The sequence below is a fragment of the Lipotes vexillifer genome, unplaced genomic scaffold, assembly GCF_000442215.2.
Source record: "Lipotes vexillifer unplaced genomic scaffold, Lipotes_vexillifer_v1.1 scaffold242, whole genome shotgun sequence".
Lineage (NCBI taxonomy): Eukaryota > Metazoa > Chordata > Mammalia > Artiodactyla > Lipotidae > Lipotes > Lipotes vexillifer.
In genome coordinates this window covers 2,318,292-2,341,438 of record NW_006771376.1, presented here as the reverse complement: position 1 = coordinate 2,341,438, position 23,147 = coordinate 2,318,292, and the positions used below count along the sequence as shown (strand labels likewise).

Below are 23,147 nucleotides of genomic sequence, written 5' to 3'. Positions count from 1 at the left end.
TTTCCCCGCGTGTGAAGACTTCCCCACTCGCAGAATACAATGGGCTCCGGCACCTCCCATCTTGGACGAGAGCCAGGCAGGTGGCGCGACGCTCCGGCTCCCGCTGCCTCCCATGGTGGGCCCCTCGCGCAACCACACTTCTCAGGAGTTGCTTCGCCAGCACCGCCTCCTCCTGCCCCGTGGACACAGCAGCTCCACCGACCCCGCGGCACCTGCCCTCCCTGCTGCCTGGACCCCTGCCCCTGCCCGCAGGCTGCAGCCCCACTCCCTCCCGGTCTCCTCTCACACCAGCTACGCCGGACCATTCCTCTGAATCTGCCCCGCTGGTCCTGCAGCTCCTTCCCCCAGGCCGGGTCCTGGGCTCTCCCTTTTTTTACATCTTTATTGGAGTACAATTGCTTTACAGTGGTGTGTTAGTTTCTACTTTATAACAAAGTGAATCAGCTATACATATACATATGTCCCCATATCCCCTCCCTCTTGCGTCTCCCTCCCTCCCACCCTCCCTATCCCACCCCTCCACGCGGTCACAAAGCACCGAGCTGATCTCCCTGTGCCATGCGGCTGCTTCCCACTAGCTATCTACCTTACGTTTGGTAGTGGATATATGTCCATGCCACTCTCTTTTCTCCCAACGCTCTCAACTCCGGTTTAATCCTCAGCTCAGCCTACTTCTGTAAGAGACATCTGCCAGCCTGGCAACTCCGTGTGACCACAATGCATGAGTCACAGTCAACATCTCAGGCAGAACTCTGGCTCCTGGCCTACAGGCCCTTCCGGGAGGCGGCCCCACCACCCACTCTGTTTACACAGCCAGGAATCTCTCCACCCACTCTGTGCCCATCACAAAGTGATGTGACGCAATGTGTCCCACAGTGGGCCCATCAGTCAGGACCCGTCTCACCAACTGGGCAGATCCTACACTGTGCATGTCTCTACACCTTCACCAGCACAGTCCTGATCCGAACCACCAGCTCTGCCTGGAGCCCTGCCACGTGCGTCCCCTCTGTCACCAGTGGCCCTCCTCCAGGTCTTCCTCGAGGCCTGCAAGGCCCTGGTGCTCAGGGACCGGGGCTCAAGTTCAACCCCCAATGGTCAGTGATCGAATCGATCGTGCCTACAGACTGGAACCTCCCTAAGGACCCTTAAGAAATGGGGCTCAGACAGCTCGCGCCACCCCCCTGTTCCCCAGGCTGGGGTCCCGGTGGCTCCATCTTCCTCTCTTGGTTCCTCCCTTGTGCTGGTGAGGTATATCCTCCTGAAGTTTCTAAGCGAGAATATATGAAAGACAACCTTTGTTTCCCTCCATTCTTGTATAACTGAAGGTATTCTGATTTCATTTTCACACTTAATGGATAGTTTGGCTGAGTTCAGAATTTTAGGTTGGAAAAAAATTTTTTCAAGTTGAGTTTTGAAGGCAAGGCTTTAATTATCTTCTAGCTTCTAAGCGTTGCTGCTGAAGAGTCCGGTGCAATTCTCATTTTCGATTCTTGATATGTGATTTGCTCTTCCCTCTTGGAATCTTTTGGTATCTTCACTTCAGCCCTGGTGTTCTGAAATTTTACGTGGCAGACCTGGTCTGGATTTTTCCCCCCTCATCTGTGTTTGGTGTAAGGTGGAATCTTACAGAGTCTCATTCCTCTAGCGGAAAATTTTCTTCAATTGTTTCTTTTACTGTTTCTCCTGCTCTTCTGTCTTCGGGAAGGCTTAAATGGTCAGGCCTTGCGCTTCCTGGACTGACTCTGTATGATTTTTTATGTTGTCTCTTCCCTTTCTCATCTCAAGTTTACCGTTTCACTTTCTGGAAGGGCACTACTTTATTTAATATATTATTTTAATTTTGCTCTTTTTAAATTATAATTTTGTTCTTATTCCCTGAATGCAATATCTACTCTTATTTGTGAGGATACTGTAGTTTTAGTTTGTCTATTCCCTGAAAGTTTCTATTTTCTTTATTTTGGGCTCTTTCTCTTATCCTAAAAACTTTCGTCAAGTGTCTGCTGATCCTTGGTTGATCATTTATATTCAAGAACAAGGATGCCAAACTCTAAGAGACCCTCTTTATGTGTGGGCTATTCACTGTGAGATGGCTGGACAGAAATTGGGCTATTTCATTGGGGAAACCAAAATGTTAGTATCTGTAAGCCTTTTCTTTGGGGCTATTTTTCTGCAGATAAGAATCATTTCTCCTGCCTGAGACATACACACTTGGCTGCCAGCAGCTAAAGAAGAGGTGGGGGAAGAGGGTGAGGGTCAGCAGACTTTCACTTAATTTCTGTCTTTCCAGTCCTTGCCTCACTCATCCCTGCCCTCGGCTGGGCCTCTACTTTTAGTTTTTAGAGGAACCTCCATACACTTCTCCATAGTTAGTGGCTGCATCAACTTACATTCTCACCGACAGCACAGGAGGGGTTCCCTTTTCTCCACACCCTCTACAGCATTTATTGTTTGTAGACTTTTTGATGTTGGCCATTCTGACCAGTGTGAGGTGGTACCTCACTGTAGTTCTGATTTGCATTTCTCTAATAATTAGTGACGTTGAGAATCTTTTCATGTGCCTGTTGGCCAGCTGTATGTCTTCTTTGGAGAAATGTCTATTTAGGTCTCCTGCCCATTATTTGATTGGGTTGTTTGGTTTTTTTTGATATTGAGCTGCATGAGCTGTTTGTATATTTTGGAGATTAATCCTTTGTCAGCTGGTTCGTTTGCAAATATTTTCTCCCATTCTGAGGGTGGTCTTTTTGTCTTGTTTATGGTTTCCTTTGCTGTGCAAAAGCTTTTAAGTTTAATTAGGTCCCATTTGTGTATTTTTGCTTTTATTTTCATTATTTAAGGAGACAGATCAAAATAGATATTGCTGTGATTTATGCCAATGAGCGTTCTGCCTCTGCTTTTCCTGCAGGAGTTTTACAGTACCTGGTCATACATTTAGGTCTTCAATCCATTTTGAGTTTATTTTTGTGTACGGTGTTAGGGAGTGTTCTAATTTCATTCTTTTACATGTAGGTGTCCAGTTTTCCCAGCACCACTTATCGAAGAGACTGTCTTTTCTCCATTGTATATTCTTGCCTCCTCTGTGGAAGATTAACTGACCATTGGTGTGTGGGTTTATTTCTGGGCTCTCTATTCTGTTCCACTCACCCAAATGTGCATTTTTCTGCCAGTACCACACTGTTTTTTTTCCTTTAAATAAGAAAGTCCTTCTAAGTCTGTCCAAGGTACTTTCTCTTTTTTAAAAAATAAATTTAGGGCTTCCCTGGTGGCGCAGTGGTTGGGAGTCCGCCTGCCGATGCAGGGGACACGGGTTCGTGCCCCGGTCCGGGAGGGTCCCGCATGCCGCGGAGCGGCTGGGCCCGTGAGCCATGGCCGCTGGGCCTGCGCGTCCGGAGCCTGTGCTCCGCAACGGGAGAGGCCACAACAGTGAGAGGCCCACGTACCGCGCAAAAACAAAACAAAACAAAAAAAATAAAAATAAAAAAATAAATTTATATATTTATTTATTTATGGCTGCGTTGGGTCTTCATTGCTGAGCGTGGGCTTTCTCTAGTTGCAGCGAGCGGGGGCTACTCTTCGGTGTGGTGTGTGGGCTTCTCACTGCGGTGGTTTCTCTTGTGGCAGAACACAGGCTCTAGGTGTGCAGGCTTCAGTAGTTGTGGCACGTGGGCTCAGTAGTTGTGGCTCGCAGGCTCTAGAGCGCAGGCTCGGTAGTTGGTGGCACACGGGCTTAGTTGCTCCGCGGCATGTGGGATCTTCCCAGACCAGGGCTCGAACCCATGTCCACTGCATTGGCAGGCAGATTCTTTTTTTTAATTTATTTTTATTTATTTACTTGTTTATTTTTTTGGCTGTGTTGGGTCTTCGTTTCTGTGCAAGGGCTTTCTCTAGTTGTGGCGAGCGGGGGCCACTCTTCATCGTGGTGCGCAGGCCTCTCACTATCGCAGCCTCTCCTGTTGCAGAGCACAGCCTCCAGATGCCCAGGCTCAGCAGTTGTGGCTCACGGGCCCAGTTGCTCCGCGGCATGTGGGATCTTCCCAGACCAGGGCTCAAACCCATGTCCCCTGCATTGGCAGGCAGATTCTTAACCACTGCACCACCAGGGAAGTCCTACCACGCTGTTCTGATTACAATAGCTTTACAGTAATATTGTCTGAAGTCTAGTTATGATACTTTATTTATTTATTTTTTTGTGGTACGCGGGCCTCTCACTGTTGTGGCCTCTCCTGTTGCGGAGCACAGGCTCTGGACGCGCAGGCTCAGCAGCCACGGCTCACGGGCCCAGCTGCTCCGCAGTATGTGAGATCTTCCCGGACTGGGGCACGAACCCGGGTCCCCTGCATTGGCAGGCGGACTCTCAACCACTGCGCCACCAGGGAAGCCCTAGTTACGATACTTTTGAAGCAAACAATTATTGAGCATTTAAAATGTTATACCTGACTTTAAGTGAAATGCTTGCACTGGGATTGAGTTTTATTTAACTGCATTTTGTAACTGTGAATATCTGTTCTGTTTGACTTTCTGTATCTATTCAAAAAAACACAACTAAAATATCAATCTACTTTCCTGCTTTAGTAGTTTCAGAATATCAGACATGGAACCTATCTGCTGTGGGCTGCGGTCATCATTCCAAACGTCGATCTTGACTTCAGCGTAATTCAAGTGCTGAGGACAGAATATTCTGTGGAATGTTTTAATGTAAAGCAAAACCAACGCCCAAAGAGGTTTTAAAAAATTCTCCTTTTAAAGTGAAATACAGAGAAAAATTGTTTGTGCTACTACTTTGCCTTGATTTTAATCTAAAAGTAAGTGTGGAATATGCAATGCCACGACCTCCTAATGTACCACTAGGTCCCAAAGAATAAATTCGCCTCCAAATTAGGACGCGTGCACTTGGAAGAGATTCTAACGTATTCTTTCGTAAATCAATGCTGTGTGGAGAAAAACTGACTTTTAGCTTGTCTTAAAGCTTCCAGAGGTGAACTTTCTAAAATCTGTGAGGGTGGGGGGAGGGAGGAGGGGACCACATACATTAAGAGAATATAATTGATTATTTCAAACCCGATTTCAAATATTTTTATTAAGTTAGAGAAAAAGCTACCTGAATCGCTCTTGGCCTGCTGTGTCCCATATCTGTAACTTTACATATTTACCACCAACATTTATTATCTTTGAGCCAAATTCCACTCCTATTGTGTGATTTGAGTCATCTTTGACTGAAAAAGAAAAAGAAATTTAATTTTAGAACATTAGGGAAACAGGCTTATAGATTTATACAAGTAACATTAAAAATCAAGAGTTCTGTCAATGGAAAATGTAATTTACTGTCGTCATTCATTTCTCCAACAGTCAGATGCTAATAAGCACTCACTGTTTTAAACAGAATACACACAGTGCCTGTTCTCAAAGAGACAATAAAGCTTTTTCTTAAAACACCTAAACAAGCCATATATTTAAAGCTGAGGCTTGGTGGCCACGCCATATAAGACCATATCTACCTGACCACCGCTAAGGTTCTCATGAATGGCAACTGCACAAAATACTGGGTACCATCTTGGAGGGCTTACTGCCCAGTGACAGACTGCAACTTGGCCAACGATAGTTTCAACTATTCAGACGAACATTCTAAAGAAATAAAAGTAAAGGGAAGGAAAGGCACCGTAGCCCAAGAAAGAAACTTGATGCTCACCCAAGATTAAGGGAAAAAGAAGAAAAGATACAGTAAAAAACTCAGAACAAAACACACCCCAAACCAAGACCTCTATGCACATTACAGCTGTTGAGTTTCATGAAATCGAGTATTGTGTGTGGCAATCATTTGGAATGAATTTGCTGGAGAAATCAATACTGTCTGAATGGGCAGGGAGGTTGGCAAAATAAGTAGTTTGCTAAACCCAACTGGAATAAGCTGTCTTATAAAAGAAAATTTCTGTGATGTGAAACGAAAAGATAAAACAAATATCCTGGCTACACAGTCCATTGACTGGTTTATATTTTATAACTACAGGATAAAATTTAATTGTACCAGAAACCAGGGAGCCATCTGACAGCTGTGTTTGTTCATTGCTCCCTGGGGGCCTGGGGGAGGAAAGGGTCTGATTCCAGCAGCTTGTCTCAGGCCCAGACAGTGCAGACCGGGGTGGACATCCGCTGGTGTCCAGCTACTGGGCCAGCCTGGAAGGAAAAGCCTTTGAAGGCAGTAACGCAAGGCCAAGGGCATCCTGATTAAGACACAGCTACGAGAGCAATACAGTGAAGCCTCCTTACATCATTACTGTGGTCGTGAGGGCTGAGGGGAGGATGTGAAGGGAGAGTGTCCGCCGAGGCCGGGCACCTGGCCCAGCGTCCCCTCTTCTGGGATGGAACAATGCAAAGTCTGGGTAACTCGTACAGAACCCCAGGCCGCCCAGAGGGTGAACTCCTGTCAAATTCAAGAGGGAGTGAGCCACGCTGGGTCCGTGTCACTACATGAAGGTTCCAACAAGCTCCTGGTCGATGGAAATGGAAGCAGCAGAAAACACTTCTAGAATCTTATTCTTCAGAGCTCTTTCCCAGGACACCCTTTGCTGCCTCTGTCTCCACGGCCCGCCACCTAATGCATCTCACGCATTCTTACTTAAGAGGCACTTCATTAAGTGAGATTAATTTTCTGTGCTCGGGCCTTCACCCGACTACCTCTAGATAGACAGGTCATTCTCCACAATTCTTTCCATTACTATATAAGCACGGCTTAATTTAAGGGTCTTTCAAACCTACCATCTTTTACAGTAGCTTGGAATACAAAATTCAACCTCTCTCACCAACACAGGGCAAGTCAACGGCACAAGATATTTTCTGTGGTCGAAAGGCCTGGGTTTGAGTCTAACATGCACCGTTACTAGGTGACCATCCCAAGTGCACACACCAAGTCCTGTAAACCTCTGTTTATTTACCTGTAAAACAGGACTGATGACAATAGCTGCCTTAAGGACAATACAAGGCCGCTGGGGAGCAAATGCTATCTTATCCAAAATGTACAACTAGGGTTCTCGGGCCACTCCTGCCAGGAAACAGAATTTCACAGCATCATACTGTATTTTAGTGTCTGGAAAATGTACAGGACAATTCACTAAATAATGAACAATGACCCACTACGAAACTGAAATGCTAAATTAAAAATCAGATTACTAAACGTTTAATAACGTAAACTTTTTATGTCACTTAAAAATATTTTTAAACTATGACATTTTCCCTGGAAACATATTCGGAAGTTTTGTCCTAAACAAATCTGCACAAGAGCGCACTCTTGGGAGAAGACATGCAAGAAACACTGACCATGTGACGTCACTTACATTTTTTTTCAATAAACTGATGAAGCAAGCAAGACTTGCCAGTCCCCGCGTTCCCAATAACCAAGAATTTAAACAAAAAATCTGAAAAACAAAAAGAGACGGTGAAACAGAACTTTAGAGCAGGTGCCGTGAACTTCGACTACAATCCTAAAATTTAATGAAATCTCAGTTAATATAAAAAAGAGGTAACTGAATATTTTGTGAAAATGGCAATAAACACACTGACTTACCTTTCCACCTTTTCGATACATGGCTTATATGCTAACCCAGTGCCTTTTCAAAGTGCTCTGGGGACAATTTCTTTTGATACTGGAAGTTTGAAAACTCCTCTTGTAATGACTGAAATCTCTTTGCTGTTCAAATAAATACACACACAGTGACAAGCAAAAATCGCCTAGAAATTGCAATTTTTCTGTACAAAAGAAAAAACCTGGTAGACTTATAGGCTTTGAGAAGTCCACTCCTTTCTTCTTTTAAAAACACTGGCAGACTTCTGTGGCCTTGCCTTCATTCCTGTGTCTATGACCCTTGGGAAGGCCGGCCTAAGCCCAGGGCTTTGGGTCAGTGCTCCGCGTGTGATTCTGTCCCATTCAATGTACAGAGAGCTCTTCACTTCTTCTTTACACAGGGGAATAGATTTAATGTGGGATCCTACTTTCCATAAACTGGAAATAGAGGCTTTCTAGAATGGAATCTGTGAATCGGAACGATGGGGCATCGGTAGCCTGACGCTGGCTTGGTGATTCCTTTTGCTTTTTCTGTTGGTGAAGAACTCTAGCTCTGTTCAGCCGAGCGCTGCAGGCACCAAGCCCCTCTCCACCCTCACACTTTGACCCCGACCCATGTCTGCTGACCCCCGGCTGCCAGGCTCAGCCCGTGGCCCTGAAGGGCCTGCTCCACCTTCCTGGTTCTGTCGGGGGCACCTCTGAAGGTGTCACCTCCACACTCCTGTTTCAGACCCGACCACGCGCTTCCCAGCCCTGGTTCCTTCTCCCCCCGCCCACCCAGCGAAGCACAAACGGTCAATTTGTTTGCTGGTGCTTGGTCCAGCCCTGTTCCTAAGAACTACATTCCTTATCACCCAAAGGTCAAGCCTATTCAACCTCTCGTGCTTTTCAAATAGTTACAGGCAATTAAACTTGTAGGACAGTGCTATTAACAATTGTTAGCATTTAAAAATACCTACAGTGCTCGCTTCGGCAGCACATATACTAAAAAAAAAAATATCTACAGTTTTATGCATCTCACTGCCTGTTTTAAAAGCATGCCACACCAGTGTTCATAACAGCACTAGTCACAGTCGCCAGAAGATGGAAGCAACCCAAATATCCACTGACAGATCAACGATAAACAAAATGTGGTACATACATACATTGGAATATTATTCAGCCCTAAAAAGGAAAGAAATTCCGATACATGCTACAACATGGATGACCTTTGATTGTGCTAAGTGAACTAAGCCAGTCACTAAAGGAGAAATACCAGAAGAGTCCATTTATATGAGGTACCCAGGGTGGTCAAACTCACAGAGACAGAATGTAGAAGGCTGGTTGCGAGGAGGCTGGGAGAGGGGAAATGGGGAGTCAGGGTTCAATGGATATGCGTATCGGTTTGAGAAGATGAAAAAGTTCTGGAGATGGAAGGCGGCGATAGTTGTACAACAATGTGAATGTACATAAAGCCACTGAACTGTTGATTTTAAAATGACGAATCTCATCCTATGTATATTTTACCACACATACAAAATAAAATATGCAAGTCTCATCATTGTCACTGAACAGCTTTTACAGCCCAAGAAATTAAGATTGCCAGGTTAAAATGAAAATACTGAAATTTCTCAGTCTTGTTCAATATCCTCTTCTATTTAAGAAATAAAGCCCAATACATTACATAGGTTGTAAACATTGGAAGCTGAGAACCAGGTAAAGATGCTGCCAATATATAGGCAAAAGTAAGTTTTGAGAGCAAAAATAATTTATATATACAAGTGCGAATGTTTCTCATGTTTTATATGCACATAGTAAAAGGAGTTTCACAGATCCATCTAATCCTGAAACAAAAACTCATAGATCTAAGCACAGTCTTTGGCTTAATGCTTGTTCCATTATTATTTTCTGCTTTGGAAGTTTTGCTTAAATGGACTCTATTATGGTAATCGCTTTCCAGATTATACCACAACCTCAACAGGTAAAAGGGTAACATATCAACTGACTTGCACCGTGCTGGACAAAAGACAAGTAAGATGTGTAATTTCCATATGTAAAAGTATTTAATTCCTCCAAAAAACTCTTCACACTCTGAATCTTGTAGCTCCAAGAGGTAAGTTTTCATACTTAAATAGAAAACCCTATTTTTGAAAACCCTCTTGGGTTCAACAAGTAGAAATGCTGGAAAAAATATATCATATCAAAAAAAGACACATAGCTGACCTTTCAGGAAAGAAGAGGAAATCTCTAGCTGCTTGGAACTGGAAAAAGCAGTAGGGGCCCCAGATGGAGGGTTGTCAGTATTGAGTTTTAACATCTGTGGGACAGGATTTAAGAGCTTGTACCCACGTGAAGGAAGGAGTAGAGAGCTGAATCTGAACAAGCGAAGGACAGGCTGGAAAAATCCTCTCACCAGCTCAGGAGGACAAGGAACCTTCTCTGACTCTGCCCGACCTCTCAGCAGGATCAGCAGAAAAACATTGCCCTCTGAAGATTTATCATGGGCTGGCTCCACAGATGAGTGTGAAATTCAAACTTAAAAAACATGTCAACAATGAACCTCCAAGTCAAGAAATTTAAAACAATAAAAATGGCCTTAGAAAGTGATATCAACAGGATGCCTGGGGCTTCCCTGGTGGCGCAGTGGTTGAGAGTCCGCCTGCCGATGCAGGGGATGCGGGTTCGTGCCCCGGTCCGGGAAGATCCCACGTGCCGCGGAGCGGCTGGGCCCGTGAGCCATGGCCGCTGAGCCTGCGCGTCCTGAGCCTGTGCTCCGCGACGGGAGAGGCCACAGCAGTGAGAAAAAAAAAAAAAAAAAAAAAACAGGATGCCTGGAAGATGCAAATGCAGATCACTCTGGAAGGACACATCCTCAAACCAGGATACATAGGAGTCCCACGCTTACAGCTCCTCTGAAGATAAGCAATCCTCACAATCTAAAATTACAAAACATTCAAACAATCCATCATGAGTGAGTCAGCAATCCAAAGACATTACAATTTCAAATATTTGATAAAAAAAAGAACCTGACAAAGTATACTCAGGATGATTAATACCATAAAAAAGGAACTGAATCCATATGAAAAGATGAATCCATAAAAAATGGTATAAAAGAAAAGGTAGGTTTCCAGAATGTGTCTGTCTAGAAATAAAAACTGCAGTCATTAAAAATAAATAGTCAGTGGATGAGTTAAAGAGTAGAATCAATAAAACTAAGGAGAAAATTAGTGAACTGCAATCCAGACTGGAGAAAATTACTAGGAGGCAGAACAGAGAAATGAAGAGAGAGAAAATATGAGAGTTTAAGAAAAATGCAGAATTGAAAGAAAAGGTCCAACATATAGGTCTAGTACATATTCTGGAATGGAAAAAAAAAAAACCCCCAGAGAATGAGGTAGAGTCAATATTAAACTAAACGCAATCAGCAAGAAAGGAAAGCTCCCTATTAAGACACGAGGTTCATTAACCCCAAAGGTCACCATCTTCACAGTGTTGGGGCAGGAGCACAAAAACAAGGAACTGTCTAATGTAGAATTCGATGTGCAACAAATGACCCTTAACACCAAGGTGGACTTCTGCTTCCAAGAAGATGGAGTAGAAGTACTTTTCCCCATTCCGCCTGCTCAGGACAACTTAGAACCCTAGACACTACGTATAAAAGAAACATAAGAAGACTTTGAAAAGTGCAGAGAAGGTGGCAAACTGGCCAGGGATCTTGGGGCCCGAGGAATGACACAGTGATGAGTCCCCTGGGTTTTTCCTTTTCCCTCGTATTTCCCAGACTTGGAGCTGAACAAGCTGGCAGCCTGGAAATGCCAATGGAGGCAGATTTTAAGAAGCCCCAACAAAAGCCTGCTCTCTCAAGTCATCGAACCAGGAAAGGGCAACCCAGCAAGAGAGAAACCTTTTACACAAAACTGCTCTACTCCAGACAAACACTACAGGAAAAACTGTGGCCTCATGCCACCAATGCCAGCAAAGGCTGAGTGGGGAGCCCGGACCACCACCCTTCCGAGGCTGCAGTGAGGTTCCCTGATGCCCCCAGCAGGGTGGTGTCCCAAGGCCAGGTACGGAGCCACAGTGCCCGTGGGGACATGTGGTCATGGGGTGTGGGAGGCCAGACACCGGGGCTCTCACCCCAGCCCAGCAGTACAAGGAACAGCCCTGGCCCTGGGTGTCCATGGGAGCTTGGCGGGCAGCCTGGGCTTCCACCTCACCCAGCAGTCACGGAGCAGCGCCCAAGAGCAGAGACGAGTTAAACAAGAGATTTAAATAAAAATCTAAGGTCTCATAACACAATGCAACAATGCCCAGAATTCAAACGGAAATCCTTCATTATATCAAGAACCAGGAAGATCTCAAACAGAAAGAAAAAATATTACCAACAGGTTCCAGTGCCAAGATGACAGAGATGTCTGAAAAATCTGACAAAGACTGTAAAGCAGCCATCATGAATGCTTCAACAAGCAATAACAACATGACTGAAACAAATGAAAAGGAGAAATCTTCAGCAAAAAGAAAGGCTTAATAAAGAAAAAGAAGATATAAAGAAGAACCAAATGGACGTTCTGGAATTGAAAAATACAAGAACTGATGTATGTAGCTCAGTGGATGGGCTCAAAACAAAATGGGACACAGGAAACAATCAGCGAACTGGGCTTCAAAATGATAGAAAATATCTAATCTGAACAACAAACAGAAAATAGCCTGAAAATATATTAATAGAGCCTCATGGAGTTCTGAGATTATAAAAAAAACAAAAAAAAAAAACCAAATCTAACTTTCATGAGTCACAGAAGGAGAGAAAAAAGAGGATGGGTTTGAAAAAGTATTCCAAGAAATAACGGCTGAAAACTTCCTAAATTTGGCAAGACACATAAATCCAGATTTGCAAAGCTTACTGAATTCAAACAGCTAGATTCTTCCAAACAAAAGTCCAAATACATCCATGCCAAGATATATGATGAAATTTCTAAAAACTAAAAACAAATAAACAAAAAAAATCTTGAAAGCAGCCAGAGAGAAATGATACCTTGCCTACAGGAAAAAAGCAATCCAAATGACAACAGATTTCTCATCAGAAACCACTGAGGCCAGAGGCAGCACCAAATATTTTTCAAGGGCTGAAAGAAAAGAACTTTCAATCCAGAATCTTATATCCTTATATCCTAAAAATATCCTAGAATGAAGGAGAGATCCAGACATTCTTAGAGGAAAAAAAGAACTAACAGAATTTGTCACCAACAGATCTACCCTAAAAGATGGCTAAAAAGGAAGCTCTCTAAACCAAAAGGAAAGGAGTTCCCTGGTGGTCCAGTGGTTCGGATTCTGGCCTTTCACTGCTGGTTCCCGGGTTCAACCCCTAGTCGGGGAACTAAGATCCTGCAAGCTGCGCAGCACGGCAAAAAACAAACAAACAAACAAACCTGAAAGGAAGTGATAAAAGGAATCATGGAACATCATGAAGGAAGGAAGACGTGGTAAATAAAAATAGGGGTAATTACAATAGGCTTTTCTTCTTCTCTTCTTGCGTATTCTAAAGCATGCTTGGGTGTTTAAGCAAAAATGGTAACACTGTTTGATGTGACTAAATATAAGAGGAGGAAATATTTAAGATGACTATATTACAAGTGGGGGAGGGTGAACGGATGCACAGGTCTACCCCAGAGATACTGCGGGTTCAGTTCCAGACCACTGCAATAAAGCAAAAATCACAATAAAGTGAGTGACACAAATGTTTTGGTTTCCCAGTGCATATAAAGTTATGTTTACACTATCTTGTAGTCTATTAAGTGTGCAATAGCATTCTGTCTAAAAAACAACGTACCTACTTTAATTAAAAAAATACTTTATTGGTAAAAAATGCTAACCATCATCTGAACCTTCAGCAAGTCATAATCTTTTTGCCACAGGAACATCAAAGATCACTGATCACCATAACAAATATAATAATAATGAAAAAGTCTAAAATATTTTGATTATTACCAAAACGTGACCCAGAGACACAAAGTGAGCAAATGCTGTTGGAAAAATGATGCCAACAGACTTACTCAATGTAGAGTTGCCACAAACTTCAATTTGTAAAAAACTCAGTCTCTGTGAAGCACAATAAAACAAGGTATGCCTATAAGAGAAGGCAAGGTTTTCATATTTCACTCGAACGTAAAATGATGACACCAGTAGACTGTGATATGTATATATAATGTGATACCTAGAGCAACCACTAAAAAAGCAATGCAAAGAGATATACTCAAAAACATTATAGGTAAATCAAATGGAATTCTAAAAAATGTTAACATAAACCACAGAAAGACTAGAAAAAGAAAAGAGGAAAATGAAAAACAGAACAGAAAGCAAAAATATAAAATGGCAAAAATAAATTCTAATAGATCAATTACATTAAATGTAAACTATATAAATATATCAAGTAAAAGACAAAGATTGGCAGATTAGTTGAGAAAACATGACCCAACTATAAGCTGCCTACAAGAAACTCCCTTCAATTATGATGTTCAGGCAGGGTGAAAGTGAAAGGATGGAAAAAGGTATGCCACACAAATATTAATCAAAGTAAATCATTATAATTATCAGCTAAAACAGTCTTCAGAGCAAAGGAAATGACCAGAGAAAGAAAGTGTCACTATATAATGAAAAAAGGGTATTCTACCAATAAGACATAGGAAGCCTCAATGTGTGCACCAAAAAGCAAGAGCTACAAAATCCATCAAACTAAAGCTTGATAGAACTGAAAGGAGAAACAAACCCACGATTATGGCTGAGACTTCAACACCCCTCTCTCAACACTGACAGAACAACTAGACAGAAAATCAGCAAAGACAGAAGAACTCAGCTTAGTCAACCAAGAGGATGGAGTCAACATTTACAGAACGCTCTGCCCAACAAGAGCAGGACACGTACTCTTTCCAAGGGACGATGGAACGTAAATCAAGATGGACTGTACCCTTGGCCATAAAACAAACCTCAACAAATTTAAAGGAACTGAATGTGTTCTCCAACCACAAGGGAATCAAACTAGAAATTCATAATATAAAGACAATAGGAAAATCTCCAAATACTTGGATACTAACCAATCCACATCTAAATAACCCATGATTTAAAGAAGAAGTCTCCTGGGAAATAGAAAAATACACTGAGCTGAATGGAAATGAAAATATAGCTTATCAAGACTTGTGGGATACAACTAAAGCAATGCTGAAAGGAAAATTCAGAGCCCTAGATACATATATTAAAAAAGAGGAAAAGTCTCAATCAATTATCTAAGGTCCTACCCTCTAGAACACAGAAAGAGAAGAGCAAAATAAATAAAGCAAGCAGAAGGAAGACAATAAAGAGCAGATGTCAATGAAACTGAAAACAGAAAGACAAAGAAAATCCATAAAACAAAGGACTGGTTCCTTGAAAAGATCATTAAAATTGATAAACCTCTAGCAAAACTGGTGAGTTCCAGGTCTGGGGCAGATCAAGGAAAAAGACAGGACCTTGAGATGGTCACAGCACACACCACCTTCGTTTGGGTAGCACTTTGACTGGCTGCATGGGAGGGAAGCCAGACAGCACCTGCTAGAGGCCTGTCACAGCCCCAGTGTGTCTAAGCAAAAGTTTGCAGATGAGAGGGCAGCTTCACAGGGTATTCAAAGCAGGCAGCCTCTAAATGGCTAAAAATATGCGTATTGGGGCTATATTTAAAGCACCTGAGTGTGTGAGAATGGAGTTTGGTGCTGGCAAGGCTTTGAACTAACGTCTCAGCTTGCTGTGAAGAACGCCACAGAGAGGCCAACGTGAAGGACCATCTTTACCTCATTTATGTAATAAAGACTCACAACAACAACAACAACAAAGGGAGGACACACATAGCCAATTTCAGGTCACAGCACTACAGACCCAGCAGGGTAACAAAGGAGTAACAAGAACAGCTCCACATACTTTAATTTGACTTCTTAGATGAGATGGACCAATTCTTAAAAAACACAAAGTAGTACAACTCAGCCAATAAAATAGATAATTTAAATAGCCATATAACTTAAGGAAACTGAATCTGTAATTTTAAAACTAACAAAAAGGAAACATTTAGGCTGGGTGGTTTTACTAGAGAATTCTATGAACATTTAAAAAAAGAATCAACACCAACTCTATATAACATCTTTGAGAAAACTGAAGAGGAGGGAACCCTTCTCTAGTTATTTTATGAAGCCAGTATTTCCCTGATACGAAAGTCAGAAAAAGACAGCCTTAAAACAACACAGATGACAGAGCAGTATCTCTTATGCACATTAACAAAATATTAGCAAAAAGAATTCAGTTTTACATATATAAAAATTATACACTAAGACCAAGTGGGCATTGTTTCAGGGACGAAAGGCTGTTCAATATTTGAAAATCAATCAATGTAATTTCTCTACTAACAGGCTAAAAGGAAAAATCACACGATTATATCAATTGATGCAGCAGAAGCTGCAAAGTCAAAGTCAAAGTCAACGCTCACTCATGATAAAAACACTCAAAAAACAAAATGACAGCAACCCAGAGAGGAACTCCCTCAACTGATAAAGAGCATTTAAAAAATTCTACAGCTAACCTTACAGTGAACGGTGAAAGACTGCTTTCCCGCTAAGATCAGGAACAAAGTAAGAATGTCCGCTCTCACCACTCTATTCAATATCATACAGGAAGTGCTAGCCAGTGCAGTGAGGCATAAGGAAACAAAGGCACACAGATCAAAAAGGAAAAAATAAAATTGTTCCTATTGGCAGACAATATGATTGTCTACATAGAAAATCCAAGGAATCAAAAACAAAAAAAAAACAAAAAAAAACCCCCCAAACCCTCCTATAACTGATAAGTGAGTTCAGCAATATCCAGATTGTAGGATATAAAAATCAATCGTATCTTTACATACTAATGACAAACACATGAGGGTCAAAATTTAAAATATAACACCACTTGCAATCACTGGAAAAAAAAACTCTGGCATAAGTCTAACAAAAACATGTAAAGGGTTTCTATGATAAAAAATACTGCACGATGCTGATGAAAGAAACAAAAGGAAATCTAAATAAATAGACATACTGTGTTCATGGATTAAAGACTAGACAAAGTAAAGACGCCAATTCATTCCTATTTCTAGCAAGACTTTTTGGTACATAGAGACAACATTATTCTAAAATTTATATGGAAAGACAAAGGAGCTAGCATAGCAAAAACAATTTTGAAAAAGAAAAACCAAGTGGAAGCAATCACCTTACCTGAGTTACTATGTAGCTACAGCAATCACACTGTGAGGGACTGATGGGGGAGACACACAGATCAATGGAACAGACCAGAACTAAGAAGGAGACCTACATTAATACGTCCAACTGCTTTTGAAAGTGCAAAAATCATTTCACAGAAGAAAGTGAGCCTTTTCAACAAATGGTGCTGAAGCAACTGGACATCCATGGGGGGGAAAACGAACTTTGACCTAAGCTTCAAATCTTATGCAAAATTAACTGAAAATAGATTACGGACTTAAAAGGTAAAACATTACTATGAAACTTTTAGGAAAAAATAGGAGAAGAGCTTCAGGATCTATGGCTAGGCAAAGAGCTCTTAGACTGGACACCAAAAAATGTATAAATAAATAAATAAAATAAAATAAAATAAAATAAAATAAAATAAAATAAAAATCCAGAAAAGGAAAAACTGATAAATCTGACTTCACCAAAATTGAAAATTTTTGCTTTGCAGAAAACCTTGCTAAGAGAATAAAAAGACAAGCTACAGACTGGATGAAAAGATCTGCAAAATATCCAACAAAGGACTAGCATCTAGAATATTTTCATCAATTAAAAAAAAAGCCTCTCAAAACTCCACAGTAAAAAAAATTCAAACAACTCACCATTAGAATTAACAAATGAATTCAGTAAGGTAGCAGGATACAAGATTAAATACATAAATCTGTTGCATTTCTTTACACTAATGATGAAATATCAGAAAGAGAAAGTAAAAAAAAAAATCCCATTTAAAATTTCATCAAAAAATATATATAGGAATAAACTTAACCAAGGAGGTGAAAGACCTACACACTGAAAAATATAAAACATTGATAAAGGAAATTGAAGATGATTCAAAGAACTGAAAAGATATCCCATGCTCTTGGATTGGAAGAATTAATATTGTCAAAATGTCCACACCACCCAAAGCAATCTACAAATTTAGTGCAATCCCTATCAAATACCCATGACATTTTTCACAGAACGAGAACAACAATCCTGAGATTTATATGGAATCAAAAACGACCCATAATTGCCAAAGCAATCCCAAGGAAAAAGAACAAAGCTGGAGGCATAACCCTTCCAGACTTCAGACTATACTATAAAGCTATAGTAATCAAAACTGTGGTACTGGCACAAAAACAGACATATAGACCAATGGAATAGAACAGAGAGCCCAGAAATAAACCTACAGTCAATAAATCTATGACAAACGAGACAAGAATATACAGTAGAGAAAACACAGTCTCTTCAACAAGTGGGGTTGAGAAAGCTGGACAACTACATGTAAATGAAATCAGAACACTCCCTCACACCATATACAAAAATAAAACTCAAAATGGTTTAAAGACCTAAATATAAGACATGACACCATAAAACTCCTAGACGAGAACATAGGCAAGACATTCTTAGAAATAAATGGTTGCAATATTTTCTGAGAAAAAAGAAATAAAAGCAAAAATAAACAAATGGGACCTAATCTATCTTAAAAGCTTTCGCACAGCAAAGGAAACCATCAGTGAAATGAAAAGATAACATACAGACTGAGAGAAAATATTTGCAAATGATGAGACCAACAGGGGTTAATCTCTAAACTATACAAACAGCTCATGCAGCTTAATATCAAAAAAACAAACAACCCAATCAAAAAATGGGTGGAAGATCTAGACAGACGTTTCTCCAAAGAAGACATACAGGTGGCCAACAGGCACATGCAAAGATGCTCAGCACCACTGATCATCAGGAAAATGCAAATCAAAACCAAAATGAGGTACCACCTCACACTGGCCAGAATGGCCATCATCAAAAAGTCTACAGGAGGGGGCTTCCCTGGTGGCGCAGTGGTTGAGAATCTTCCTGCTAATGCAGGGGACACGGGTTCGAGCCCTGGTCTGGGAGGATCCCACATGCCGCGGAGCAACTAGGCCCGTGAGCCACAACTATTGAGCCTGCGCATCTGGAGCCTGTGCTCCGCAACGAGAGGCCGCGATAGTGAGGCCCGCGCACTGCGATGAAGAGTGGCCCCCGCTTGCCACAACTAGAGAAAGCTCTCGCACAGAAACGAAGACCCAACACAGCCAAAATAAATAAATAAAATTAGTAAACTCCTACCGCCAACATCTCATTTAAAAAAAAAAAAGTCTACAGGAGGAGCTTCAAGATGGCGGAAGAGTAAGACGCGGAGATCACCTTCCTCCCCACAAATACATCAGAAATACATCTACACGTGGTACAACTCCTACAGAACACCTACTGAACGCTGGCAGAAGACCTCAGACCTCCAACAAGGCAAGAAACTCCCCACGTACCTGGGTAGGGCAAAAGAAAAAAGAATAAACAGAGACAAAATGATAGGGACGGGACCTGCACCAGTGGGAGGGAGCTGTGAAGGAGGAAAGGTTTCCACACACTAGGAGCCCCTTCGCGGGCGGAGACTGCGGGTGGCGGAGGGGGGAAGCTTCGGGGCCGCGGAGTAGAGCGCAGCAACAGGGGTGCAGGGGGGGCAAAGCGGAGAGATTCCCGCACAGAGGATCAGGGCCGACCGGCACTCACCAGCCCGAGAGGCTTGTCTGCTCACCCGCCGGGGCGGGCGGGGCTGGGAGCTGAGGCTCGGGCTTCGGTCGGAGCACAGGGAGAGGACCGGGGTTGGCGGCGTGAATACAGCCTGCAGGGGGCTAGTGCGCCACGGCTAGCCGGGAGGGAGTCCGGGGAAAGTCTGGAGCTGCCGAAGGGGCAAGAGGCTTTTTCTTCCCTCTTTGTTTCCTGGTGCGCGAGGAGAGGGAATTCAGAGCGCTACTTTAAGGAGCTCCAAAGACGGGTGCGAGCCGCGGCTAAAAGCGCAGACCCCAGAGACGGGCATGAGACGCTAAGGCTGCTGCTGCCGCCACCAAGAAGCCTGTGTGCGAGCACAGGTCGCTATCCAAAACTTCCCATCCTGGTAGCCTGTGCAGCTCGCCACTGCCAGGGTCCCGGGATCCAGGGACAACTTCCCCGGGAGAACGCATGGCGTGGCTCAGGCTGCCGCCCCAGGCTCGCCCGCATCAAGCCCCTCCCTTCCCCCCGGCGTGAGTGAGCCAGAGCCCCCGAGTCAGCGGCTCCTTTAACCCTGTCCTGTCTGAGCCAAGAACGCCCCACACGCAGAGGCGGGGCCAAATCCAAAGCTGAGCCCCAGGAGCTGTGCGAACAAAGAAGAGAAAGGGAAATCTCTCCCAGCAGCCTCAGGAGCAGCAGATTAAATCTCCACAACCAGCTTGATGTACCTGCATCTGTGGAATACCTGAATAGACAACGAATCATCCCAAATTGAGGAGGTGGACTTTGGGAGCAACGATATATACATTTTTTTCCCTTTTTCTCTTTTTGTGAGTGTGTATGTGTATGCTTCTGTGTGTGATTTTGTCTGTATAGCTTTGCTTTTACCATTTGTCTGTGCGTGCTTTTTTTTTTTTTTTCCGGTACGTGGGTCTCTCACTGCTGTGGCCTCTCCCGTTGCGGAGCACAGGCTCCGGACGCACAGGATCAGCGGCCATGGCTCCGCGGCATGTGGGATCCTCCCAGACCGGGGCACGGACCCGTGTCCCCTGCACTGGCAGGCGGACTCTCAACCACTGCACCACCAGGGAAGCCCCCGTTTTTGTTTTTCTTTTTTTATGACTTAAAAAAAATTTTTTTTCTTAATAATAATTATTTTTTAATAACTTTATTTTACTTTATTTTCTTCTTTCTTTTTTTCCCCTCCCTTTTATTCTTAACCGTCTGGAGGACAGGCTCTTGGTGCTCCAGCCAGGCGTCAGTGCTGTGCCACTGAGGTGGGAGAGCCAAGTTCAGGACACTGGTCCACAAGAGACCTCCCAGCTCCACGTAATATCAAATGGCAAAAATCTCCCAGAGATCTCCATCTCAATGCCAAGACCCAGCTCCACTCAATGACCAGCAAGCTACAGTGCAGGACACCCTATGCCAAACAACTAGCAAGACAGGAACACAACCCCATCCATTAGCACAGAGACTGCCTAGAATCATAATAAGGCCACAGACACCCCAAAACACACCACCAGATGTGGACCTGCCCACCAGAAAGACAAGATCCAGCCCCATCCACCTGAACACAGGCACTAGTCCCCTCCACCGGGAAGCATACACAACCCACTGAACCAACCTTAGCCACTGGGGACAGACACCAAAAACAACGGGAACTATGAACCTGCAGCCTGCAAAAAGGAGACCCCAAACACAGTAAGTTAAGCAAAATGAGAAAACAAAGAAACACACAGCAGATGAAGGAGCAAGATAAAAACCCACCAGACCTAACAAATAAAGAGGAAATAGGCAGTCTACCTGAAAAAGAATTCAGAATAATGATAGTAAAGATGATCCAAAATCTTGGAAATAGAATGGAGAAAATACAAGAAACGTTTAACAAGGACCTAGAAGAACTAAAGAGCAAACAAACAGTGATGAACAGGCAGAAGAACGGATGAGTGACCTGGAAGATAAAAGAGTAGAAATAACTACTGCAGAGCAGAATAAAGAAAAAAAGAATGAAAAGAATTGAGGACAGTGTCAGAGACCTCTGGGACAACATTAAACGCACCAACATTCAAATTATAGGGGTCCCAGAAGAAGAAGAGAAAAAGAAAGGGACTGAGAAAATATTTGAAGTGATTATAGTTGAAAACTTCCCTAATATGGGAAAAGAAATAGTTAATCAAGTCCTGGAAGTGCAGAGAGTCCCATACAGGATAAATCCAAGGAGAAACACGCCAAGACACATATTTATCAAACTATCAAAAATTAAATACAAAGAACAAATATTAAAAGCAGCAATGGAGAAACAAGAAATAACATATAAAGGAATCCCCATAAGTTTAACAGCTGATCTTTCAGCAGAAATTCTGCAAGCCAGAAGGGAGTGGCAGGACATATTTAAAGTGATGAAGGAGAAAAACCTACAACCAAGTTTACCCTACCCAGCAAGGATCTCATTCAGATTTGATGGAGAAATTAAAACCTTTACAGAGAAGCAAAAGCTAAGAGAATCCAGCACCACCAAACCAGCTTTACAACAAATGCTAGAGGAACTTCTCTAGGCAGGAAACATAAGAGAAGGAAAAGACCTACAATAACAAACCTAAAACAATTAAGAAAATGGTAATAGGAACATGATATCGATAATTACCTTAAATGTAAATGGACTAAATGCTCCCACCAAAAGACACAGATTGGCTGAATGGATACAAAAACAAGACCCATATATATGCTGTCTACAAGAGACCCACTTCAGACCTAGGGACACATACAGACTGAAAGTGAGGGGATGGAAAAAGATATTCCATGCAAATGGAAACCAAAAGAAAGCTGGAGTAGCAATTCTCATATCAGACAAAATAGACTTTAAAATAAAGACTATTACAAGAGACAAAGAAGGACACTACATAATGATCAAGGGATCGATCCAAGAAGAAGATATAACAATTGTAAATATTTATGCACCCAACATAGGAGCGCCTCAATATGTAAGGCAAATACTAACAGCCATAAAAGGGAAAATCGAAGGTAAAACATTCATAGTAGGGGATTTTAACACCCCACTTTCACCAATGGGCAGATCATCCAAAATGAAAATAAATAAGGAAACACAAGCTTTAAATGATACATTAAACAAGATGGACTTAATTGATATTTATAGGACATTCCATCTAAAAACAACAGAATACACATTCTTCTCAAGTGCTCATGGAATATTCTCCAGGATAGATCATATCTTGGGTCACAAATCAAGCCTTAGTAAATTTAAAAAAATGGAAATCGTATCAAGTAGCTTTTCCGACCACAACGTTGTGAGACTAGATATCAATTACAGGAAAGAATCTGTAAGAAATACAAACACATGGAGGCTAAACAACTCACTACTTAATAACCAAGAGATGACTGAAGAAATCAAAGAGAAAATAAAAAATACCTAGAAACAAATGACAATGAAACCACAATGACACAAAACCTATGGGATGCAGCAAAAGCAGTTCTAAGAGGGAAGTTTATAGCAATACAATCCTACCTTAAGAAACAAGAAACATCTCAAATAAACAACCTAACCTTACACCTAAAGCAATTAAAGAAAGAAGAACAAAAACTCCCCAAAGTTAGCACAAGGAAAGAAATCATGAAGACCAGATCAGAAATAAATGAAAAAGAAATGAAGGAAATGATAGCAAAGACCAATAAAACTAAAATCTGGTTCTTTGAGAAGATAAAAAAAATTGATAAACCATTAGCCAGACTTATCGAGAGAAAAAGGGAAAAGACTCAAATCAACAGAATTAGAAATGAAAGGAGAAGTATAACAA

At 42.2% G+C, this 23,147-nt stretch overlaps 1 protein-coding gene across 1 annotated transcript in view; it reads right to left on the bottom strand.

Moving 5' to 3' along the window:
• RAB4A (RAB4A, member RAS oncogene family) overlaps positions 1–23,147 on the bottom strand; it is a 58,758-nt gene that overhangs the window by 13,348 nt on the left and 22,263 nt on the right. Inside the window, exons 2-3 of the mRNA XM_007446707.1 lie at positions 7,326–7,406; positions 5,096–5,210 (exon numbers count right to left, since the gene is read on the bottom strand). Of these exons, the coding sequence (XP_007446769.1) occupies positions 5,096–5,210; positions 7,326–7,406 (196 nt within the window). The remainder of the gene's footprint in view (positions 1–5,095; positions 5,211–7,325; positions 7,407–23,147) is intronic.